Source organism: Festucalex cinctus, chromosome 7 (genome assembly GCF_051991245.1).
Source record: "Festucalex cinctus isolate MCC-2025b chromosome 7, RoL_Fcin_1.0, whole genome shotgun sequence".
In the NCBI taxonomy this organism is placed as follows: Eukaryota; Metazoa; Chordata; class Actinopteri; order Syngnathiformes; family Syngnathidae; genus Festucalex; species Festucalex cinctus.
Genome location: NC_135417.1, coordinates 9,988,387 through 10,010,118, shown reverse-complemented (window position 1 = coordinate 10,010,118; position 21,732 = coordinate 9,988,387). Strand labels below are relative to the sequence as shown.

General features: G+C 40.4%; 2 protein-coding genes across 10 annotated transcripts in view; both read left to right on the top strand.

The window, feature by feature from the left end:
- The window catches only part of casp2 (caspase 2, apoptosis-related cysteine peptidase), a 28,265-nt gene extending 21,699 nt beyond the window's left edge, over positions 1–6,566 (top strand). For 5 of the 6 annotated variants that reach the window (XM_077526837.1, XM_077526836.1, XM_077526832.1 and 2 more), the window contains 6 exons: positions 1,261–1,437; positions 1,525–1,653; positions 1,741–1,831; positions 3,020–3,220; positions 4,814–4,923; positions 6,421–6,566. In XM_077526837.1, the coding sequence (XP_077382963.1) occupies positions 1,261–1,437; positions 1,525–1,653; positions 1,741–1,831; positions 3,020–3,220; positions 4,814–4,923; positions 6,421–6,558 (846 nt within the window). In that variant the 3' untranslated portion in view covers positions 6,559–6,566. The remainder of the gene's footprint in view (positions 1–1,260; positions 1,438–1,524; positions 1,654–1,740; positions 1,832–3,019; positions 3,221–4,813; positions 4,924–6,420) is intronic. The other variant, XM_077526833.1, reaches the window with a different exon arrangement.
- A 324-nt stretch (positions 6,567–6,890) lies between these two features.
- clcn1b (chloride channel, voltage-sensitive 1b) overlaps positions 6,891–21,732 on the top strand; it is a 36,770-nt gene continuing 21,928 nt past the window's right edge. For all 4 annotated transcript variants that reach the window (XM_077526826.1, XM_077526825.1, XM_077526823.1 and 1 more), the window contains exons 1-3: positions 6,891–7,038; positions 7,834–7,924; positions 16,157–16,384. In XM_077526826.1, coding sequence (XP_077382952.1) covers positions 16,283–16,384 — 102 coding nt within the window. In that variant the 5' untranslated portion in view covers positions 6,891–7,038; positions 7,834–7,924; positions 16,157–16,282. The remainder of the gene's footprint in view (positions 7,039–7,833; positions 7,925–16,156; positions 16,385–21,732) is intronic.

Here is a 21,732-nt window from a genome sequence, read left to right as displayed (position 1 = left end):
TGTTGCTCAGTAAAGAAAAAGCACGCCTTTAGAGTGCAAGGAACCAAAAGCAACACTTCATGGAAGTAGAAGTATGTGATTTCTCCCAGGAAATCAGTAAAGACCGTTGTTCATTAAGTTATAGCAAAATATAATGGACGATAAATATGTTACGCAGGTATGTGCAGCAACAGCAAAGGGTGATTCAGGTTAAGAAAACAAAAAGATTTAAATAAAACTATAAGAAAACCTAAGGGAATAATTTTGGTTTTGTTTGCTAGCATGCTTGCTTTCTTTTATGTTAAGCGTTAGATAATTTCACAAAATTATTTTGAAAGTGCTGCCTTTCTGGCCTTCCTTGATACATGACAGATGACTTTGCATTCGGCCATGTCCTTGTATGATATCTGCTGCCCAACTGTGTGGTTGATGCTTACGAAGTGAAAAGTTCCTGGGGCAAGCTTGACCTCAAGAGGGTTTTAATTAAATTTTCTTGAGCTTTGAAAACAAACAAACCATCTTTTCTCCTCAGGGTGACTCCACAAGATGGTGCTAATTCCCCACACAAATGCCAAAGATTGACATGTCATGCAATACGCAATAGAAAAGCATTTCATGTAGTTTTTTTTTTTTGTTTGTTTGTTTTTTGAAAATCCACCACTCAGCATAGAGCATATAAATTGCACTCAAAAAAAATTAAGGCGTAAGTCAACCATAATCATTTATTGACAATAATATGTTTAATGTGATTGTGTGATTAATATTACATTTGTGATATATGAGTTGTGAGGAAAAAGACAACTGTTTTTATCCATCTCAGTGGGCGGCCATTTTGCACTGAAGATGACATCGCAGTTGCTCAGGCAACGACCAATCACAGCTCTCCTGTTTTGTGAAGCTGAGCTGTGATTGGTTGTTACCTTAGACCTCAGCAACTGTGACGTCATTTTCACTCGACAACAAGTAGCAAAATGGCCGCCTTCTGATATTGTTAAAAACTGCTGGATTTTGCTGCGTAACTCATATTCCACTAACGCAAGTTAGTTTGTCAAGATTTTTTTTTCTTTCCTTTCAATATGCCCTCCGAAAAAATTCGTTTCTCAGATTTTGCTGTCCAAGGTTTATATTTGAGTTAGACGAACATTTTTGTTTTGTTCTATAAACTACTAGCAACATAATTCGTTCTAAATACAAATATTGTCATATAGAGCATTTGAATCTAAAATATCTATCCAAAGATGGCAAATGAATGCAGGTCCATCTTCTCCTCTTATGTTGCAGTCCTACGTAATGACCTCATCACCGCGTGGTTTAGCCCTGGTGATCAGCAACGTGACCTTTGACACGGCGACCGACCTCGACCCCAGGAAGGGAGGCGAGGTGGACGACGAGGTGCTCAGCAGGCTGTTCACCGATCTGGACTATGCGGTGACGCTCCGCAGAGACCTGACGGCCGAGGTGACGCCCGTCTCGCTCCGCGCCGCTTCCGCCTCCACGCTCGGCACACAAAAAAAAAAAAGAAAACTTGTCTTATTTTGCTTCCAGGATATGAGAACTTGCATCGAGACCTTCCGCAGGCGTCCGGAGCACCGCACCGTGAACAGCTGCGTGGTTTGTCTGCTCTCCCACGGCGTGGAAGGAGCCGTGTACGGCACAGACGGACAGCTCCTGCAGGTGCGCTGTCGCCCTCGTTCAAATAAAAAAAAAAACTCGATATTGACATCTAACCTCACACCCACGCTGTCATTTGTTCATTTTTAGCTCCAGTGGGTGTTTGAGGCCTTCGACAATGTCCGCTGCCCGCTGCTACAGAACAAGCCAAAGATGTTTTTCATCCAGGCCTGCAGAGGAGGTAAAGAACGGGATATACAGGTAGACATTGGCATGCCAACAGACATGCGGCTAAACGTCGGGATTCAAAGGAAACAAAAAATGAAATCAAGTCCTAATAAGAACAACAAGGTACAACCTGCGCTGATGAGATGAGCTGAATAAATGAGATTTTCCACATTAACATTCTGGATCGGTTGAGTCTGACATTTGGTTTAACATTGCAGCGTCTGTCTGTGCATACACATTTGAAATTTGTTTGTGTAAATCACTTCTTAAAGCGGAAGTCAACCTTAAAGGGATGCTTGACTCATTATAGACAAAATATTAACTTTTTACTGCTGAAAATGGCTCAGTGAGTAAGGTATCCCTTTAAACATTTCTTGACAATAATATGTTGTGAATTTCTGTTTAATATTACATTTGTGGAATATGAGTTCCAGCCGTTTTTATCCATCTCGGGGCGGCCATTTTGCCACTTGACCAAAGATGACATCACAGTTGCTCTGGTAACAACCAATCACAGCTCACCAGTTTTCTGAAGCTGCGCTGTGATTGGTTGTGACCTGAGCAACTGTGATGTCATCTTCAGTCGACAGCAAGTGGCAAAATGGCCGTCCCCTGAGATGGATAAAAATGGCTGGATTTTGCTGCTTAACTCATATTGCACTAATGCAATATTAATCAAAATAACATATTTAGACTGTGAGGCTGTGGGTTGATCTCCTCTTTAAAACACATTTTTTAATGGGAAAAAATGCTTTTTTTTTTTTTTTCCCCCAACTTGGATGACATAATACGTCTCTGTTTACCATCTTTCTTTAATATATAGTCAGATGTTAGACACAACCAAACAAATGAACAAAAACGCTAAACCTCCTCGTTGTAAAAATAACATTCCCTGGTGAAGTTAATACTTTTTGACTGTGCGGTTAATTAATCTCAGCCCCGATGCCGTTACAAGGCTAACGACGCCTTGCACAGATCTGCAGACCCCCTCGGGAGTCACCGCAATTATTACAGCTCAGCGCAGTTCCTTTTCCTACTCCAACTAACCCAACACCACAGGTGTGCTGGCCAAATGCCTTTAGGCGTGGTTAGAACCACTTCATCTGCAGTCAGAACAAAAAACAAAAAAAAAACAAAAAAAAAAAAAAAACATTGCTCACGGACATGGTAATAATGTTATTGCTACTGTCTTGCTGTTTAGAGGAGCTGGACTGCGGCGTGGAGCAGGTGGATGGGCCAGGAAGGACCAACTCACCCAGCTGCGAACAGCGGGATGCCGGGCGAGAAGGTCCGAGGGGCGCCGGTGCTCGACAGGGAGGAGACTTGGGACTGCCCAGAATTAAACTGCCCCAGCGGTCTGACATGATTTGCGGCTTTGCATCTCTCAAAGGTCAGAGAATTTGTAAGTTTGACACACATTTTTTTTTTGTTGATATTCTTTCATGGGTTTAGCTGGGAACTTAACTTGGTCTGTGTAATGTCCTTATAATTAATTATTAGCGGTTAATTTATGCACACTTTGAAAATGCTTTTACATTTGGATTCACCTAAATGTAATCAAAACTTTGTTTTCGGGAAAATATTAATAAGTATAGTTGGCAGTTGTGTTAATTCCATCCGCCATTTTTTAATTTAGTCTCAGTTTTAGTCGAGTGTCAATCACGCATGTGAGTTTTTAACATAGTCAACCTCATCTCGTTTTGATTTAGTCCATGTTTAGTGGACTATAAATGTAGCATTTTAGTCTTTATTTTACTCCAAGAAAACATCATTTTATTTGTCTAATTTTAGTCAACAAAAACTGTCAACTTTTTAGTCTAGTTTTAGTCAGGACGATCATTTAACCAATGTGGTTTTTTTTTGTCAGCAGATTATGTTCAACATTTCAGATCTACTATTCCACATCAAATTTTCTCTCATGTCTTTGATGAAAACTGTGACAGATTAGCACAAACGACTTTCCAAAATCATACATCATTTTCATCTCGTTTTTTTTTTTTTTTTTTTTTTTTTTTTTTTTTTTTTTTTTTGTTAATGGACTTCCATAGATTTTAGTCCAGTTGTTATTAAAAGTAAATTTTTTGTCTCGTCTTCATTAGTTGATAAAGATGTACTGATTTAGTCCCAGTTCTTGTTTATTAATTAGGGGTTTAGTCTAGTCTAGTCTAGTTTTAGTCCAATGAAAAATGTGTGTTGACGAAGTTATTTTGTTTAGTTTTCGTTGACGAAATTAACACTAGCTGGCAGATTAACCTGTCAATTGATTTAATCAGCTGATATCAAAAATCTTTTTTTTAAATTTTTTTTTTAATAACAGTCAAATGTTCTGCCTTCAATTGGTATCTTTATTGTTGCAAACAAAAAGGGGATTTTAATCATTATATATTTGTAATTAATCATCCAATTAATTGGTTAATCAGAATCAGTATTACTATTATTATTATCCTTAAAAATCAGGGGAAAAAATGTCCTTTTTTATGGGTAGGTGCTAAATGTCACTAATGTCTTATTTTATATGTAAGTATGTGTTAAAAAACAACCTTAATTTAAAAAATAAATAAATAAATCAGATGATTTTTGCCAAATTTAACACTTAAAATGTATTGGCCAACCAAACCTAGTAAAAACCGTTTGTAAATCCGAATGCGAGATCAACAAGCATCCTGGAAGTGCGCTCGCGACGTTGCGGCTCCGAAGTTCCTCTGGGCTTGCTCGTCTCACTCGTGTTGACACCTTTCTGTAAACGCATTCGGCAACATTACGGCGCGAGACCTGTTATTTATTCTCTCTCTGCTGGGATTCTCCTGACAATGTGTTGCGACGCCTCTCTGTATTTACAATCGGTGCATGTCACTGACAAACAAAACAAGCACAAACAAACGACACCGTGCGTTTATTTGCAGACGCGTCGTGATTCCCGGCCCGTCCTTGCGTCTCGTCTCGTCGCGTTCTTGTGTTATTAAGCCGCTTGGTGGTGTTTGCTTGACTCTTAAAGGCACGGCGGCCATGCGCAACACCAAGCGAGGATCCTGGTTCATCCAGGAGCTCAACTCCGCCCTCCGCCTCCACGCCAGAGACACACACATGGCCGACATCCTGGTGCAGGTGAGCACACGTTATAACGACATTGAACTCGCCTCAAATTTGTGGTTTGCTATCCGCTAATTCATACATATTGTCATATTTTTTTTTTTTAACCTATCTTTTGTTATATAAAATTAAACATTTAATGTGTCAAAATGCCGAAAGGCGAGTACTTAATATAGTTTGTGTAATGTGTTAGGGTGGTCTTTTGGTTGACACTATTGATGAGCCTCATGTGAAGGTGGTTTGTTTTGAATGTGAAGTCAACCCCCAAAAAAATTCTTGACAATAATGTTGTATGCAGCCCCATTATTCTGGATAATATTGCGTTAGTGCAAGTGCTTCTCAATTATTTTCTGTCATGACCCCATGGACTTGTGACTGTGGACATGTTAGAAACGTGACTTTATGATCCACACAATTTGAAATGCATTGCTGCCATCTTGTGACATTTATATTAGAGATAGACCGATATGTTTTTTTCAGGGCCGATGCCGATAACCGATTATTAGTCGTCAAGGAGGCCGATAACCAATATTTCAAGCCGATATTCATTTGCAGTAAAAGAGAAAATAATAGTGTAAAACCCCCCCAACAACTTTTCTTTTAATTTTAAACATATAAACAATAGACATCTTTGTTTAATTAAAAAGAAATTAACAGAAACTGTAGGGAACCTCCAGAGTCATCAGCATGTGTTAAGTTCAATTCAAAACTAAGCAAGTAAATAAATAAATAAATAGTTTTTAGTATTTTTTTTTTAGTATTTTTTTAATATAAATTAAAAAAAGTGTTGGGACTTCCCAGTGTTTGCAGTGAATAAATAGTTTTCTAATGTTTTCTTCGGTAAATAAAGTTTTCCAAAATGTCAACAAAATTTCTAAATGTATTTGTTTTTATTATTATTATTATTATTATTATTATTATTATTATTTATAAATTAAAACGTGTTGGGACTTCCAAGTGTTTGCAGCGAATGAAAATAAATAAATATTTTTCCACTGTAAATAGTTTTCCAAAATTTCAGCAATTTCTGTTTTTTTTTTTTTTGTTTTTTTTTTTTTCTTTAAATAAATTAAAAAGTTTTGGGACTTCCCAGTATCAGCAGTGACAAATGTATGCAAAATGAAATGTATCTAATTTTGGGTTTTCGTCAGGGTTCAAAAGATCTTTGCAGACAGTGAAAAATATGAATATGTTCGAAATGTCTTTGCAACAAATACAAAGCGCCTGTGAACATCTTACAAATCCCGATGAAAACACCAAATTGGCTATACGTTCGCAAGCATTCACTGCTTTAATCGGCCTTCAGATTCGTAAAAGAGCCGATGTGTTGCCAAATATCGGCATCGGCTTTTAATCGGCCCGGCCCGGCCGATAATCGGTCTATTCCTCATTTATATGTGATGGCAGCCCGCTTTTGCTCTTCGACGTGGATTGAAATCGTCAATAAAGCGAGACGATGGCTGGATCGGAAATCACTTCCTGTTGACTGTTGTTGGTTTCCCCTCCTTGCAGGTCAACGGGCGGATCAAAGAGCGCGAAGGTTACGCCCCCGGCACGCCCCACCATCGCTGCAAAGAGATGTCCGAGTTCACCAGCTCGCTGTGCAAAGACCTCTACCTTTTCCCCAAATATCAGCCCCACTCTTCATAATGCACTTACACATCATTCCCGCCAGTGTGCTCGCACGTCCCCTCATTCCAAGCGCTTTAACTGCCACACACGTTTGCATTCCAGCGTTACAAGCTGTCACACACACACACACGCACACAAACTGGCATCCAAACATTTATTCATTCACGTTTTCTATGTTAATACTGCCTCAGCGAAATTCCATACACATCTCAGCGACGTCGCGAGGAGAGCTTATGCTAATCGACGTGTTGCGACATCTCGCAGTGTTCGGTTCGCCCGTTTATCAGCGCGTCGAGGCTGTTAATCCCTCGCATAAATTGTAAAAAAAATGTATTTTATACACAGTTCTATTTTTTATTTTTTTTGTTTTGTACCAATTTATTTTGTAAGGATTTTGTAAATTAACCCTGCATTTTAATGTGTTTGTTCAGCTTCGCCGTCGGGTTGTCTCGTTGCAAAGTGTAAGTTGAGAGGCAGAGGGCAGCATTCAGCAATGAGGTTAGTGCTGAAGTTGTTGTTTTTTTCTCTCTCTTTCGCTCCACACCAAATGGGAAGTACTCCAGCGTTCCAAAAAATGTTTTCTACTCTCACGACGGTGTCACCTTTTTATTCAGTTCGATTCCCCCCTGACGTGCTTTTTTACTTGTGTTGTAAATATTTCCTTTTTAAAGTGTCGGGGGAATGCGCGGTGCTACTCGCTGGGCCTTACACCTACAGTGTGAACTTTGACCTTTGCGCTAAACGCTGACACCCAATCACGCTCCTCTCTGAGAGGGGAGGGGGGACGGGGGTGGGGTGCTACGCATTTAGCGGCAACCCTTACTCAACCTTTTTAGCATTTATTTTCTGTTATTTCATTGCATGTGATAGAGTGACAAATGAAAATCTTACGTCTTCCGGAAAAAAGTTTAATCTGTAGTTTATGCAATTGGTTGTTGGATTCACTCCCGGACTAGACGGCGCATTGATGTTTCCCAGAGAAGCCACAAAGAGGCAAACGTGTTTGGTTACAGTGTTGTGGAGAAAGATACTACGAAGCAGTATTGATTTGTGAACCGAGAGAGGCTTTTAAAGTTCACGTGTGCTTTCTTGAGTATTGGTTTTAATGATAGGAAAAGAATGGCGAAGAGGTCACCCGCACAGCAAGAGGATGTTATTTGCTGCCAAACTCTTGTGCGGGGACAGGAGGAAGGGGGGGGGGGGGTTATTTCTGTCATCGCTGATGACTGCCAATTCTTCTTACAATAAACAAGCTAATGTTTATCAACAAGATTGTGTTTTGTTTTTTTGCAGTGTATAAATCAGGTGCGTCAGGAAAATTCCAGGATTGGTCTCACGAAAGCTGCATTCGACACGTTTTCCGTCGTTCAGCGCACGAGACCAGGTGAGAGTTATTGCAGGACGATTCTGGGTTGTGTCGCCATGGCAACACGCCTGGTCACAATGCCCTGAGCATCTGACAGTTCCTGGCTGAGAAAGGATATTGCCGGACTAACCTTCCTCGTCACCCAATCTGGCTTCCTGTTTTTGTTCCCCCTCATTCGACGACAAACTTATTCGCTGGCAGCCATTTTCAAAGCAATTCCTTATATTGCCAGCTGTTTAGAGCAGGGGTGGCAAACTACGGTCCTCGAGGGCCGGAGTCCTGCAGGTTTTATAGATTTCCCTACTCGAAGTGCAGCTGATTCCAATTAACAGGCTCGTTATCAGGATTCTGCAGAGCTTGCTGATGAGCTGTTCATGAATCAGCTGTGTTGAAGAAGGGAAATATCCAAAACCAGCAGGAATGCGGCCCTCGAGGACCGGATCTCGCCACCCCTGGTTTAGAGCATTTTGACCAATCTGTCAAAACCCACTCAGTATTGAGTTCGGTGACAACACAAAACCACAAAAAAAAAGACTCGACTTTTTTTTTCTTTCAGCTAACTTTTTTTTTTTTTTTTATTAATTAGTAATCTGCTGTCAAAAATTCTGAGAACACCAAAAAATACATTGGTCGGATGTTTTTGCGTTTGTGACAACTTTAACTCATTTGCTCCCAATAACGTCTAAATACGTTTTTTTAATGTATGTGTCCCAAAGACGTATTTATACGTTTGTTGTTGTTTTTTTATGCTGCTAGACCATACAGAAGGCTTTGATGCAGCCTCTCAGCTGCAAAGAACGGTTGCAGAAATAGTAGTTATTACACAAACGGCCAGCGGGTGGCAGCAGAGCAAAGGAGATCAACCAGGGCCATCTAGAAAAAAAGCTCAATTACTTACAATTTTAAATAGATTTGTGAAAGCTGATGAAACTTAACTCTCTTCTAATGCTAATTGCTGCAAAACGGAAACAGATAGAAACATACTTTTTTCCCAGATGAAAGAAGAAACTTTAATCTTTCTCTTGGTAGGTTCCATGCTTTTATAGCAGTTGAACACAATATTCTGTGGGCCTTGCAAAATCAGTCAAAATCCAGTAAAACAGCAAACGGGAGCGAACGTAATTGCTTCTGTGAAAATGGCTGGGAGTGAATGAGTTAATTATAAAACGACACTGAGAAAAAGGGGCCTTTGATGGCAAAATTTATAGAGATACAACTTTGGAATGTACAGTAAGAATCGGGTTCAATGTCTTGCTTTTTTTTTATTTATGTATTTATTTATTTTTTTTAACATGTGGTGTTGGTCATTCATGGCATGTATTTGTCATCTTTTCTCACGATCACGACACTATCTACCATGACGCATACTCTGTTCATTGTTTGTACTAGACTTTACACAAATTTGATTGGCAGGAAAAACTTGTCGCTTGGATTTGAAATATAAACTTTAGTCAGTCCTGGAACTTTTCTGACACCCCTCGCCCGCGCGGCAAAATCCGCTCTGCGCCGGCTGCCTGCGTTCTCGCCGCTTGCATGTGATCCGCATCGTTGCCGTGTTTGTGTGTGTTGTTGCCCCACGTTACCGCGCGTCCTCGCCGCGCTCAGGTGTAGTGTAACGGGCCCACCCGCTATTCCGCTGCGCTCGGGTCTCTTCCGCGCTCGGCGGGACGACGCGTGTCATTCCCGCCGCTCGGTGATAATATTCGGAGTGTATCAGATGGAGGCCCAGGCCAGCTGTCCGGAGTCATTCCCCCGTTGACACGCTCTCATGCAGCGCGTGCGTGCGTGCCCCGCGCGGAGGTCGGAGTACGACATTTTTCTGTGGGCCTGCCGCGGAGCTGCGAGATTAGGCTTGTTATGCGCCGGCGTGTGGAGCACAAAGCGGGACGGGGTTAAGGGGGATCTGCTCGTGTCCGTGTCTTTGTTGTTGTCGTGATGGCGGCCTACGGAAAGGCGTCAGGTGACCAACGCGCACGCATGTTTCGAGGATGTTGTCTCAGAGGAACCTTGAAGGTCGAACGTGATCCATTCTGGGAAGTGGTGGTGGGATGTTTGAACAATTTTTCCCCATTTGGAAATATTACAAATACAATTATTGACTGTACATCCCATTCAGGTTCAAATTGTTGTCATCAGAGATGGAGGCCTTAAGTCACATGAACAAAAAACGAATGGTACAGTATTTGGAAATTTCAAATTAAGCAATCAAGTAAAGTACACATAGAGGGAGTAAATGGAATCAAATTCCTGGAGAGAATAATTGACAACCAAATCTGATGGAAAGCAAAACATGTACTTGACCGGAAATAATTTCATGTGGGTCCATATTTGGGTCAATATATTTATTACTGTTTAGAGATCTGGGGAAATTCAAGATTTCATTATATGCCCGGTTTTTACGGGGGGGCAATTAGAATAGTCCACAATATCAGATTCCTTCATCATCCAAATCTATTGTTCCTCCAATCAAAGGTTTTCTGCTACTGCGGAATTTAAAACAATACAATAGTCTGCTGATCGTTTGGATTGGATAGGCAGACATTTTGCGCCTACAGATCAGAACAGCAGAAATCACAACAGGTGTTGGATCCGTGACTCAACTATTAGAATTGGTTCACCGTAAACAATCGTCGTAAAAGAGGTACGAATTGTCTTGTTAGCTCAGGACTTTTCGAATTCAGAGCTTTCACTGTATTGCGAAGCGACGGTACAGGTTTGGTTCCCGGTCACAAATCATAGTCGCTTCCGGTCCCATGCTCGGAAGCGTTACGGGGATTGCCCCCGCATCATTGGCTGACCGATAAGACGTGAGCTGTCATATGGGTGTCGTGTGCAGCTTCCTGCTCACGTTGCAGGGGCAGCCCTATAGGGGGGTACGTGGTGGAGGGGGTGCCCTTCCAATACCCCCCCCCCCCCCCCCCCCCCTCCCCCCACCACTGTACCTCCCAACACCCCCCTTGAAACAAACTCCGTCCATCTGGCAAACACCTCTAATGGCCGGCTGGCGGGGAGGGTGCTGCTAAGAGCAACAAGTGTGTGTATGTGTGATTAGGTGTCTGCAGTTCTAATAAAGGAAAGTGTCCTTCGCTGCCTCATCAGATGGCTTTGCTCCGCTTTGTCCGCCTGTCTGATCTATCTCAGCCCGTCAGTCCCACGCCGGATCTCCGCCGGACCTTCTGGATCACCTGGAGACCGCCACGACACCTTTTTTTTTTCCCTCTGTCTTGGGAGTGCGCACCGTGCGTCCCTAAATGGCGAGTGAACCGGATGGCGGCGGATCGCGCGCGGATTTGACTTGAACGCTTGCGTGTTGGAGTGTTTGTTGCACGTTGGCGGCCCATGCCAGTGGAAATGCTGGGGTGTCCGGCGAGGTTATTTTTGGATCACTGACAGCGCGTCAATGGCTACAGATGCATCGCAAAGGAAGGCTCTGAGATACCAACAGACCTTGGTAGGTCTTCATCTTCTTCATATGTTCACGCATGCCCGCTTCGCTGCTGTTCTTTTTTTCTTCTTGGGAAGCTCCTGCTGTTGCATCTCCACCGGCGTCGAACACATCTCCCACCTGTAGCGCCACATTTCCCCTCCAACTCTTCCCTCTTATCATTCACGCTTCCTTGGTGCAAAAACATTCCCTCTTGCTGCTGTTTTTTGGGATGAAAAATTCTGCATGTATTTCACTTTTTGGGTCGTCCCCTCGCCCGCGTTACGAAACACTTTGGTGATGAACGCAAAGCCGTCGTTTTAATTGACGGTGACTCCCCCGGTCCCCCTTTTTTTGCATTAAGTAAACGTCCTTAAGTTCCTCGCCGCCGTCTTCGTCTTCTGCCATCCGCGCGTCTTCCTCAAGCTGCTGGCTGTTTTCCCGTGTCGGCGGATATAAGTACCAAAACGCGGGAAACCTGAGCAGACAGGTTAGGAGGCGTATGCTGAGGTGATGTTATGTCACAATATCCTCCGGTTCTACTCTTTATTTTATTTATTTTTTTTTAACGCGCATGCTACTTCCTGGTTTAGCAGTGTCAGGCATTTGGTACCTTAGCCTTCAATGAAACTTACGTCTCCTATCACGTCAGAATTATAGAAATAATACTATAGAAAAACACGTACAACAGCAAACATCGAATAATATATATAAAAAGAAAAACTCCATTGTGTTAAATACAAACTTGTTTGTCAGGCTTATTGAGAGTCCCTGGCTGAGGTTTACGCAGATAGGGAAGCTATGATGCCGCGTTTGCCTGTGAGAGGAAATCAGAGCCTTGAAGGATTTGAGGGGTTTATATGCAGAGGTGTTACAGACGGATGCTGATCCAGTCGGAGGCAATGACTGCATGTATTTCCTCCGTGATTACATCACAGACTCGAAGTCTTGCGACTGAGACGTTCCAGTTGACAAATCGGTACGATCTTGGTTGCTGCTGCTTCATGCAAAATATTTTTCAGTTCCAAATGGATCATTGTTATATTAACTACACATATTTCTGCTCATTAAAAGCAACTAAATTGAATTGCACTAGCATATGTAATTTTTATATATGTAATACTATCAAAATAGTATTATAGGTCACGTTTTTGCCACATTTGTTAGAGATGTAAATCTCATTTTTGAATCATTATTGCTGAACTAAGTCATTCAGATTTATTTAAAATTACGCAAAAATATATTTGAAGGATAGGAATGACGCGCAACAATAAGATTTGAGAATTTGAAATCCTGTTCCTGGATTTTTTTTATTAACGCAACGCTATTAAATTTGGCTTTTAAATACAACTTTATATTCTTCTTCCCCCTCTTTTATTTATAGTTGTATAAGCACTTGAATCAATATTTTATATGATAACCAGTAGCTACTGTGTTAGCGTAACATACTACGCCGTTTTGATTCACGGCTAAATTCAGGTTGTAAAGTAAACTATACCGCTCATAAATTTGACTAAAGTACAAACATTCTCTGCTGCTGAACTACAAAATACTTGTGGTGAATAAAAGGCTGTCGTGATCATGAAAGTAGAAGTGCTGATTCGTTTCCTGAAGGTAAGTAAAAATAAGCAAGTTCAGACTCCAAAATGTAGTTATCTAAAAAAGTAGAAATACGTTTTTGATAACTTGGTGCTCGTATTGGCGGAAGAAAACAAAATCATGTTACGGTTCACGTTGTTGTTTAAGAGCTAGCTAGCTAACTGGCTCAATTTTATGTTATCAAGTCAAGTCATCTTTATTTATATAGCGCTTTCATACAGCCTTAGCTGTCACAAAGTAGGAATACATTTTTGATATCTTGATGCTCTTATTGATGGAAGAAAACAAAATCATGTTGCGGGTCACGTTGTTTAAGCGCTAGCTAGCTAGCTAGCAATTTCATGTTCTCAAGTCAAGTCATCTTTATATAGCGCTTTCAAACAGTGTTAGCTGTCACAAAGCACTTTACAGAAACACAACAAAACAAACATAACGTAAAACATTAACAGAAATACAACTTGTTTCCAAGGTTTTGCTAACAATGTGAACTCGGTAACAAACAACGCTAAAACTAGCATGAATGAGCTAACAACTGAAGATCCTTACTTGTATGTGTTTGTTCGGACTTAACTGAGAATTTTTGCCCGCCAGAGGTATGTGGTTTTTAGACTGGCGCAAAGCGCAACTCATTTGTCAGGAATCATTCGTATGGCGTCAAATGATTCTCTTAAATAAGGCCATGAATGGAGAATATTTTACTCCTTTGAATGTGTAGCTGTCGTTTCCAATGCTCCTCCATTTAATCAAAATCTCACTGAAGGTTGACTTTGCATTTCTCTTCTTTCGTCTTTATGTTATCAAGGTATTTTTGTGCTTTGTTTCTTTCCACCACTGTCTGTACTTGTAACTGCTTCTTGTTATTATATAAGTGGCCTGAAAAGAATATACCAAACCCTTAAGACTAAATGCTCGCTAAATAACATCCTGTCATTCAGTGGCGCATGTCGCCAAGTTTTTGCGGAGGCGCAGCGTTGCTGGAACAGCGCCACACGATCAGAACGATACTTTTCGTGCGACTCCATGCTCGCATTGCAAATTGCTTTTCTGATGGCGTCGTCAAGTGGCGTTGATGACCCCAACAAGGACAAAGCCTTTGTAGCCGTCGTAAAAACAAGGGTTGTTCAAGGGGACGGCTCGCACGCGGCAAGGCTGTCATCGGTAGCGAAATATATCTCGTAAGTCTCAAATGTTACATGCTAGCGAAGGGATAATGTTCACCTGCCAAATGTCTCGCAGCAGCTCGACTGCCTCGCGAGCGATTAAGCCATTAAAACTTCACGTGATACTCCGGGCCACTTGACGCCCCCCCTTCCATTCCTCTGGCGTGGAAATTAAACGACGATCTGCGCTGACACGACGTCAAATTACTTGTCATTGTTTTGGCCCAAAGGTTAACATGCGCCATCTTTCAGTGCGACAGGCCTCGTGGGAGGGATGAGCACTCGTCAAGGACTGGGAGACAAACAGGCCGAGCGAGCGCGAGGTGTGGAGAAGTGTGTCAGTGAACATTGGGTCACACCGTGTGCTATATTTACCCACGAGTAAGGTTTCACCTCAGGGGAGGGCGCTCGCATGGACGGGGGACCCGGAAGCGTGCCAGGGGGAACGTTTTGGGTGCAAGAGCGGAGAGAGGAAGGTGAAACTCACAGGTGGCGGACCAGTGGCGTTCCTAAGCAACCTGGCACCCGAGGCAGGAGTTCTGGTAGTGCAGTTGGTAAATCAGCGAGCAATGCGATGGTGAACTTGTGCACGGCCGACGGATGCTCTCATGGCTCAAAGAGAGATGAGAGCATTCGATTCTAAACCCCGCGAAAGACAGACTTGCACGGTGGCTAGCGTGAAACTACGACGCAACTGCATTGCACCCACAAAAAGCACGAGGATATGCTCAGATCATATTATATCAGGTATTTTTTTTCATCTTTTTAATATACAGTGGGCTATACAACAGCATAACATTATCCTCTGATTGTAAATTCGAGGCAGACGTGATAAATGTGCTGTTATCTTTAGTAAAACAATCATATTTTTTTTTTTTTTTGCATAAGTATTTGAGTAATTTTGAACAAAAAGTTAGCGATTTAACACGATTGTCACAATTAACACTTTTAACTCGGGCTCGATTTCTGCTGAGGAATGTGTAGTAAATGTGCGGTCTGTTTGTTAGCAGCTAGCAAGCTAAGATAGCTTGAAAACTTCCATATACAGCAAGACAAGTATATCCGGACACAAACAATTTCATGAATGACAATTTACACCATGAAAGTTGTGATCGACGTACTGTTTCAACCAAAAACAACATACCTTAAGCTTCCGCTTCCACTTTGCCCTCCCAACAAACTCCTTTTTTTTTTTTTGTAGCTAGCGGCTCCAAACGACTGGTTTCAATGATTCGCAGTAATGTAGTGTCCTACACGGGACGTTTTTTTGTGGCACTCGACATATTTCCCACCTGTTAACGAAAACGTTCGCCGAAAATCAAACTCTCTACATTCATTTGTTATGGGGTGTTTGCCCTGTGGGAGGCGCAGAGATAGCTAAACAGTGATGTCAGCTGGAAGGGTCCATAAGACAAACAAAAACAACCATTCACGCTCGTGGACAATTCGTCATCATGGAATCTATTCCTAATATGCGTGTTTTTGGAACGTAGTAAGAAGCCGAAGTACCTAGAAAAGAGCCACACAAAGCACGGGGAGAACTTGCAATCTCCACTTAACCCAGATTCAAACCTTTGAACATCAGAACGGTGATGCTAACATGCTAACCACGTGTCCATGTGCTTACCCTCTTGATCGGAATGTTCCGCATGGTCAACAGGGTCGTAGCACAAATGAATTCGTTGAAGTGGAGCACATTTGTAGGCACATCTTTCATCACAAAGCACTTTAGTATGACCGTTCATTTTTTTTTTTTTTTTTTTTAATGACCTCCCAAAAAGAGAGGTCCACGCGCGTTATGCTATCTGAATCCTATATCAAAGCGTTGAACGCTCTACTGTACGTGCTTACCCGCCTTCCTCACACATAATGTCAACGTGTGTCCACTCCGTCAGCAAGTATTATTGTCATATTTTCAGCTCGCCAGCGAACCCGCTTCCATTAGCGTCGCGGTTGCACGACTCGGCCGGGAACTCTGAATTAAGAGCTGCTGACATTTTATTGTCAAGCTTCAAGCGTGCGTGTTATTAAACCTCAGCGTGTCTGTGCGTTTGTGTGCGAGTGCAGGCGAGTCCACGTGGTCGTACCTGGTCTGTCGCTGACCGCGGTGCGCCCAGGCAGGCAAAAGGCCGCCGGGGCAAAGACGAGGAAGGGCAGATTTAAGGCGGCGATGTGAGGCGAAGGAAATGCAGAATGTTGGGGAGTGTCGAGCAAGTGAGCGGCGGAGGAACGGCGGGAAAGATGTGTGAGAGGATCAATACGTTTGAGACGGTGCTCAACATAGATCACTTGCTGGTAAGGCCTTACATACGGAACCAGTTTATAATGCAATAATTTTTTTAAAATTGATTTATTTTAGCTACACCTGCACCATCCACATATTTGTGTTTTTTTGTTTTTTATCTACACCTAGAGTCTGACAAATAAAGATGACAATAATAGTGCTTAAAAGAAAAAAAAATGGTGCTCACTTTTGATTGAAACTATTAACTCTTTTACTGCCACGCGTTATACAAAAACAAAAACAAAAAAACACAGTGCCAGCCGATTTTGAGCATTTTAACTCTTCTTTCAAGGCAAACAGAATATTGTGTGGTTTTACAGGATATACAAGGTGAGTACCACATGAAAGATCGCATTCAATGCTTTCATTAGAAAAAAAAAAGTGTTTCTACCTTATTCCGTCCGTTCTTTAGTAATCACCATTTGAAAATGGGTCATTTGCTGAGCGAAAATTGAAAAGGTGAAAACAGGCTTTTTGTGAAAAGATACATTTTCTCCACAACAGTGACACTAATATTTTTTTGTTTTAGTGACATCCTTGAAAACGTTCAATTTCATCAGATTCCGTCATGTTTCATTGAAATTCCATACAAAAGAACTACAATGCTGCCATCTGCTGGGCATTGTTAGCGGGAGTTTTTGATTCCACAACCCGTTGACCAGGCAGCGCTGCACTTAGACGTTGCGCTGCCTACTGATCAAAAAGTAGTTGACGTCATTTTGACGTTTATGGCGGCATACGTCGTGATTTTGCTCATCGTTATTAAACGTTTTTGGCGGTCAAAGAGTTAAAGGTTTTAATTCAACAGTGCTTATTATTGTGATTTTAATTTTAAATGGCATAGTAATGTCATTTAAAAAAAAAAATATATTTTTTGTAAAATGTTTCAATCAGTATTGGGTAGTTGGATAACACTTTACAAAAAGAGTACCTTAAAGGGATACTTCACTTATTTAGAAACGCTAGTAGAAGTAGTTGGCTAAGCTACGAGTAGAAAAGCAAAAATACTTCATATATCACTTCAACTGGATGGGATGACCTTGTACAGGCGTACTGTGCACCAACTTCAAACCTGCTCATCTTTTCTTTTTTATATATATATATTTAACTCATTCACTGCCAATGACAACTATAGACGTCAAAATCCAAGCAAACAGCCAGTGTTAATTTTGAAAAAAAAAAAGAAAAGAAAATTTAAAATTTTAACTAAAAAATAAATAAAAAATAAAATATTTAGTTTTATAGTCTTCTGACTAAATTTAATTAAATCCTTAGTCATAACTCAGTCACCTGATTGTATTTTAGTTTTAATCCAATTTTAGTCAAAAATAAAGAGCAATTTTAGTCGACTAAAATTGGCTTTTGGAGGCCGAGACCCAGTATGTGGTCTCAGTAAGACCAAGACCGATCACAAGAACGTCAACGCCCGTATTGTAGGGTAACAGGAATCCGTTCTACGCACGATGGTAGCACTTAGCAATGAAATTGTTGTCATCGTTGTTATTCAGAACAACAATGATTAATAACTATGAATGAAAACAATGAATAACCAAAACTAAATTCTAATTTCTTGTCAAAATTTGCCCTGGCTGTTTGCTTGGATTTTTGACGTCTATAGTCGTCATTGGCAGTGAATGAGTTAATAGACTGACTCGGGCTTTTAACGGTGTCGTTTCCGCCTCCGTGATGACTGCAGGCTCATACATGGATTTAAGGAAAAAAAAAAAAAAAAAAAAAAAAGTGCACTTTTCTTTTTCCGCCGAGTCGACGCACATTAATTAGAACATGACAGCTTGAGCAGTGTTTGGACGAGGCCTGGTTGTTGTTATTGTGTTGTTAATTAGGGTATGCATATGGTTAGTCGCGGAATGCGCGCGCGGCGCACGCGCGGGGTAATCTCCCGATCTATCTGTCAGCGAGCGGGTCAAATTTGATCATTAACCTTGTGCCGCCGGGGACAGGGCGATATCGTTGTTAGGCCTTCAGCACACAATCGCGCGGGCGCGCTCATAAACACAAACGCGCAGAAAAAGTATGAATATGCAGCGGCCGCTCTCACGAGGGAGCCCCCGGAATGCGCAATTACGCTTTGAATTAACTCTCGGGGTCACGCTGTCCTTCAGCCACCGCATTCATTAGCCGTGGCTTTTGTCGCTGTTCCGCCTGGTGCGCTTACATCCAGCAAAAAACAAATGGGACCTCAGAGGGACCGTTATTAAAAAAAAAAAAAAAAAAAAAAAAGGGTGCGAAATATTAACCCGCAAAAGAGCATAGAGCTTATCATGCACGGATTTTTTAAGTGATTAATAATTAGGGCTGGGTATCGAGTCTAATTTCCTCAATCGATTTGATTTCGATTCACAAGTGTTCCGTTCGACTCAGTTTCCATTTTTCCCCAATTCGAGTCACTGCAATCTAGGGGTGTTAAAAAAAAAATCAATTCGGCAATATATCGCGATAAATCGATTCAATAGGCGGCCGGATCAATTTTTAAATGTCCATTTTTGATGGAAAAATATTCAGGAAAATGTCTTACTTAGGGTTAGGGTTCACACCTTAGTCATGGAAAAATGTTATATTACTTAATGGAACATTAAGCCTTAATATTTTATTTCAAAGCTGTTCAAATATGAAACAGATTACAACCTGTTTGTTAAATACAGTGGCTCACACTTATGACTGAAGTTTCAGATAAATAAATAATACATTTTCATACAAATCTTAACAGTGTACATGTACAAGTTTACTGAATAGTATTTTCTAAAATTGAGTTAAAAAAAAAAAATCACAACAATCGACTCATAAATTCGTATCGGGATTAATCGGTATCGAATCGAATCGTGACCTATGAATCGTGATACGAATCGAATCGTCAGGTACTAGGCAATTCACACCCCTAGTCCAATCCGATGCCGATTAATTTTGGAATATCAATTCTTCAAGGACATGATAAAAACTCGAAAAACATTAAATTCCAAATTAAATTTTGCAGAGGCAGCAACAGGTTAAATGATTTAGTTTATTAACTCATTCACTCGCCGCCATTTTCACATTTCACAATCCCATTCGCTCCCGGCTGTTTTACTTGATTTTGACTGATTTTGCAAGGCGCACAGAATATTGTGTTCTATTGCTATAAAAGCTTGGAACCTACCAAAAGAAAGATTAAAGTCTCTTCTTTCATCAGGAAAAAAAAAAGTATGTTTCTATCTGTTTCCGTTTTGCAGCAATTAGCATTAGAAGAGAGTTAAGTTTCATCAGTTTTCAAAAATCTATTTAAAATTATAAGTAATTGAGCTTTTTTTCTAGATGACCCTGGTTGATCTCCTTGGCTCTGCTGCAACCTGCTGGCCGTTTGTGTAATAACTACCATTTCTGCAACCGTTCTTTGCAGCTGAGAGGCTGCCTTCTGTATGCGCTAGCATTAACAAACAAACAAAAAAACGTATAAATACGTCTTTGGGACACTTAAAACATAAAAAACAACATATTTACACGTTATTGGGATCAAATGAGTTAAACTGATACTTTACTTATTTAGCCATTTTTGGCAGTCAAACATGAATATTTTGCCGATAATAAATTTGATATTTTCATTAGTACCTTTAAAAGAACACATTTTGCAACTTGCTGTCGACTGAAAATGACATCACAATGTGCTCAGGTGACCAATCGCAGCTCAGCTTGTGAATGTCACATGACCAAACCTACAAAACAGTTGAGCTGTGATTTACCGTTTATTTGCTTATGACGGTCTCATTGGAATGTAATGGCCGCCAAGTCACATGACCAGATTCACAGCTCCTGACAGCTCAGCAGAGCAGCGTGATTAAACGCCAGTTTTGCATTCACAGCAGAGAGACGCAGTTCTCTCTTTATCATCCCGGGAGACTTAGAACGAGCACACAGTCACTTCTTACAGTATGGTGGGGAAAAAATAAATAAATAAATAAATAATTTAATGAGCGGCAGAGCTGTACATTAAAGCGGGCCAGAGTGATAATGAGCAAATTTGTGCGAGTCTCCGGCAGCTCCAAACATCAGAAGCGTGTGAACGTTGCGCAAGGGTCACCTTGGGGCGCTCCAGTTAAGCGACACCCCAAGGTCACATGACGGTATCGAACGTAAACACAAAGGTTGACAGATGGAGACAGCAGAGAATACAAATGGCGCTTTCAATGTCTTTCCCACATTTGTTTTCAACCGTTCACCGAGTAAATATGCAAGTGTAGGATATTAATCAAGGAACTGGGGACCATTTTTTCTCATTTAAAATAAATGATTATTATCTGCATATTCTGCAGTCTATTGTAAGTTTGGTCCGCAGTTAATGAGTCAAATATTATACATAATATACAAAGGCTTAGTCTGGCTTTTTCCAACTAATAGATGATTTTTGCCATAACTGATCTGAATTATTTTATTTTAGCAAAATTAATGAATGAGCAAAAACACACAAGTGCAAGAAAGTTTTAATATTTTTTTATTATATTTTGTATTAGGGTTACAGTGTTGATGCAAGAGCAGATTGTTTTCACAACTTTATATTTGTATTTATTTGTTTATTTATATTTTATTATACTTTATATTTAGATAAGTTTCAGTAAATAAATATTATTCATCAATTCAATTGTTTCTAACAATTCGACTTAAAAAAAAATCTCATTATTTCAATAGTATGTCTTAATCATGAGAACCCCATTTTGATATTAATTCAAATTTTATTTCCCCGAGAGAAAGTAAAATTAATTAATAACAAAATAAAATACATAGTAGTGCACAGTTATTTTGTGATGAAATTGCAATTTACTGTAAATATTTTCTAATAAATAATAAGAATTTACTGCCAATATTTTCCAATAAATATGAACTCATCATCAATCATGGTGGTGATTTTGTGTGGAAAACATAATTTGTCTTTAAAAAATGACTATTTTTATTATTACCAGTTAACAAATGAATTACAGTAATTGAAAAAGATGTAAAGTTTAAGAAACGCAAATAAATATTAACTCATTTGCTCCCAAACACGTATAAATACGTTCTATTTAAAATATTACTATGCTCCCAAAGATGCATTTAAACATCATGTTTTTGTTTTTTGTTTTTTTGTTTTTTTTTATGATAGAGAATACAGAAGGTTTTGATGCAGCCTCTGAACTGAAGAGAATGTATGAAGCAATGGTAGTTATTACAAAAACGGCCAGCAGGTGGCAACAGAGTATAAGAGATCAACCAGGGCCATGTTGCAACAAGCTGTTTTCCTGACTGTTTTAAACAGATTTGTGAATAATGATGAAACTTAGCTATATTCTAATGCTAATTCCTGCAAAATAGAAACAGATAGAAATATACTTTT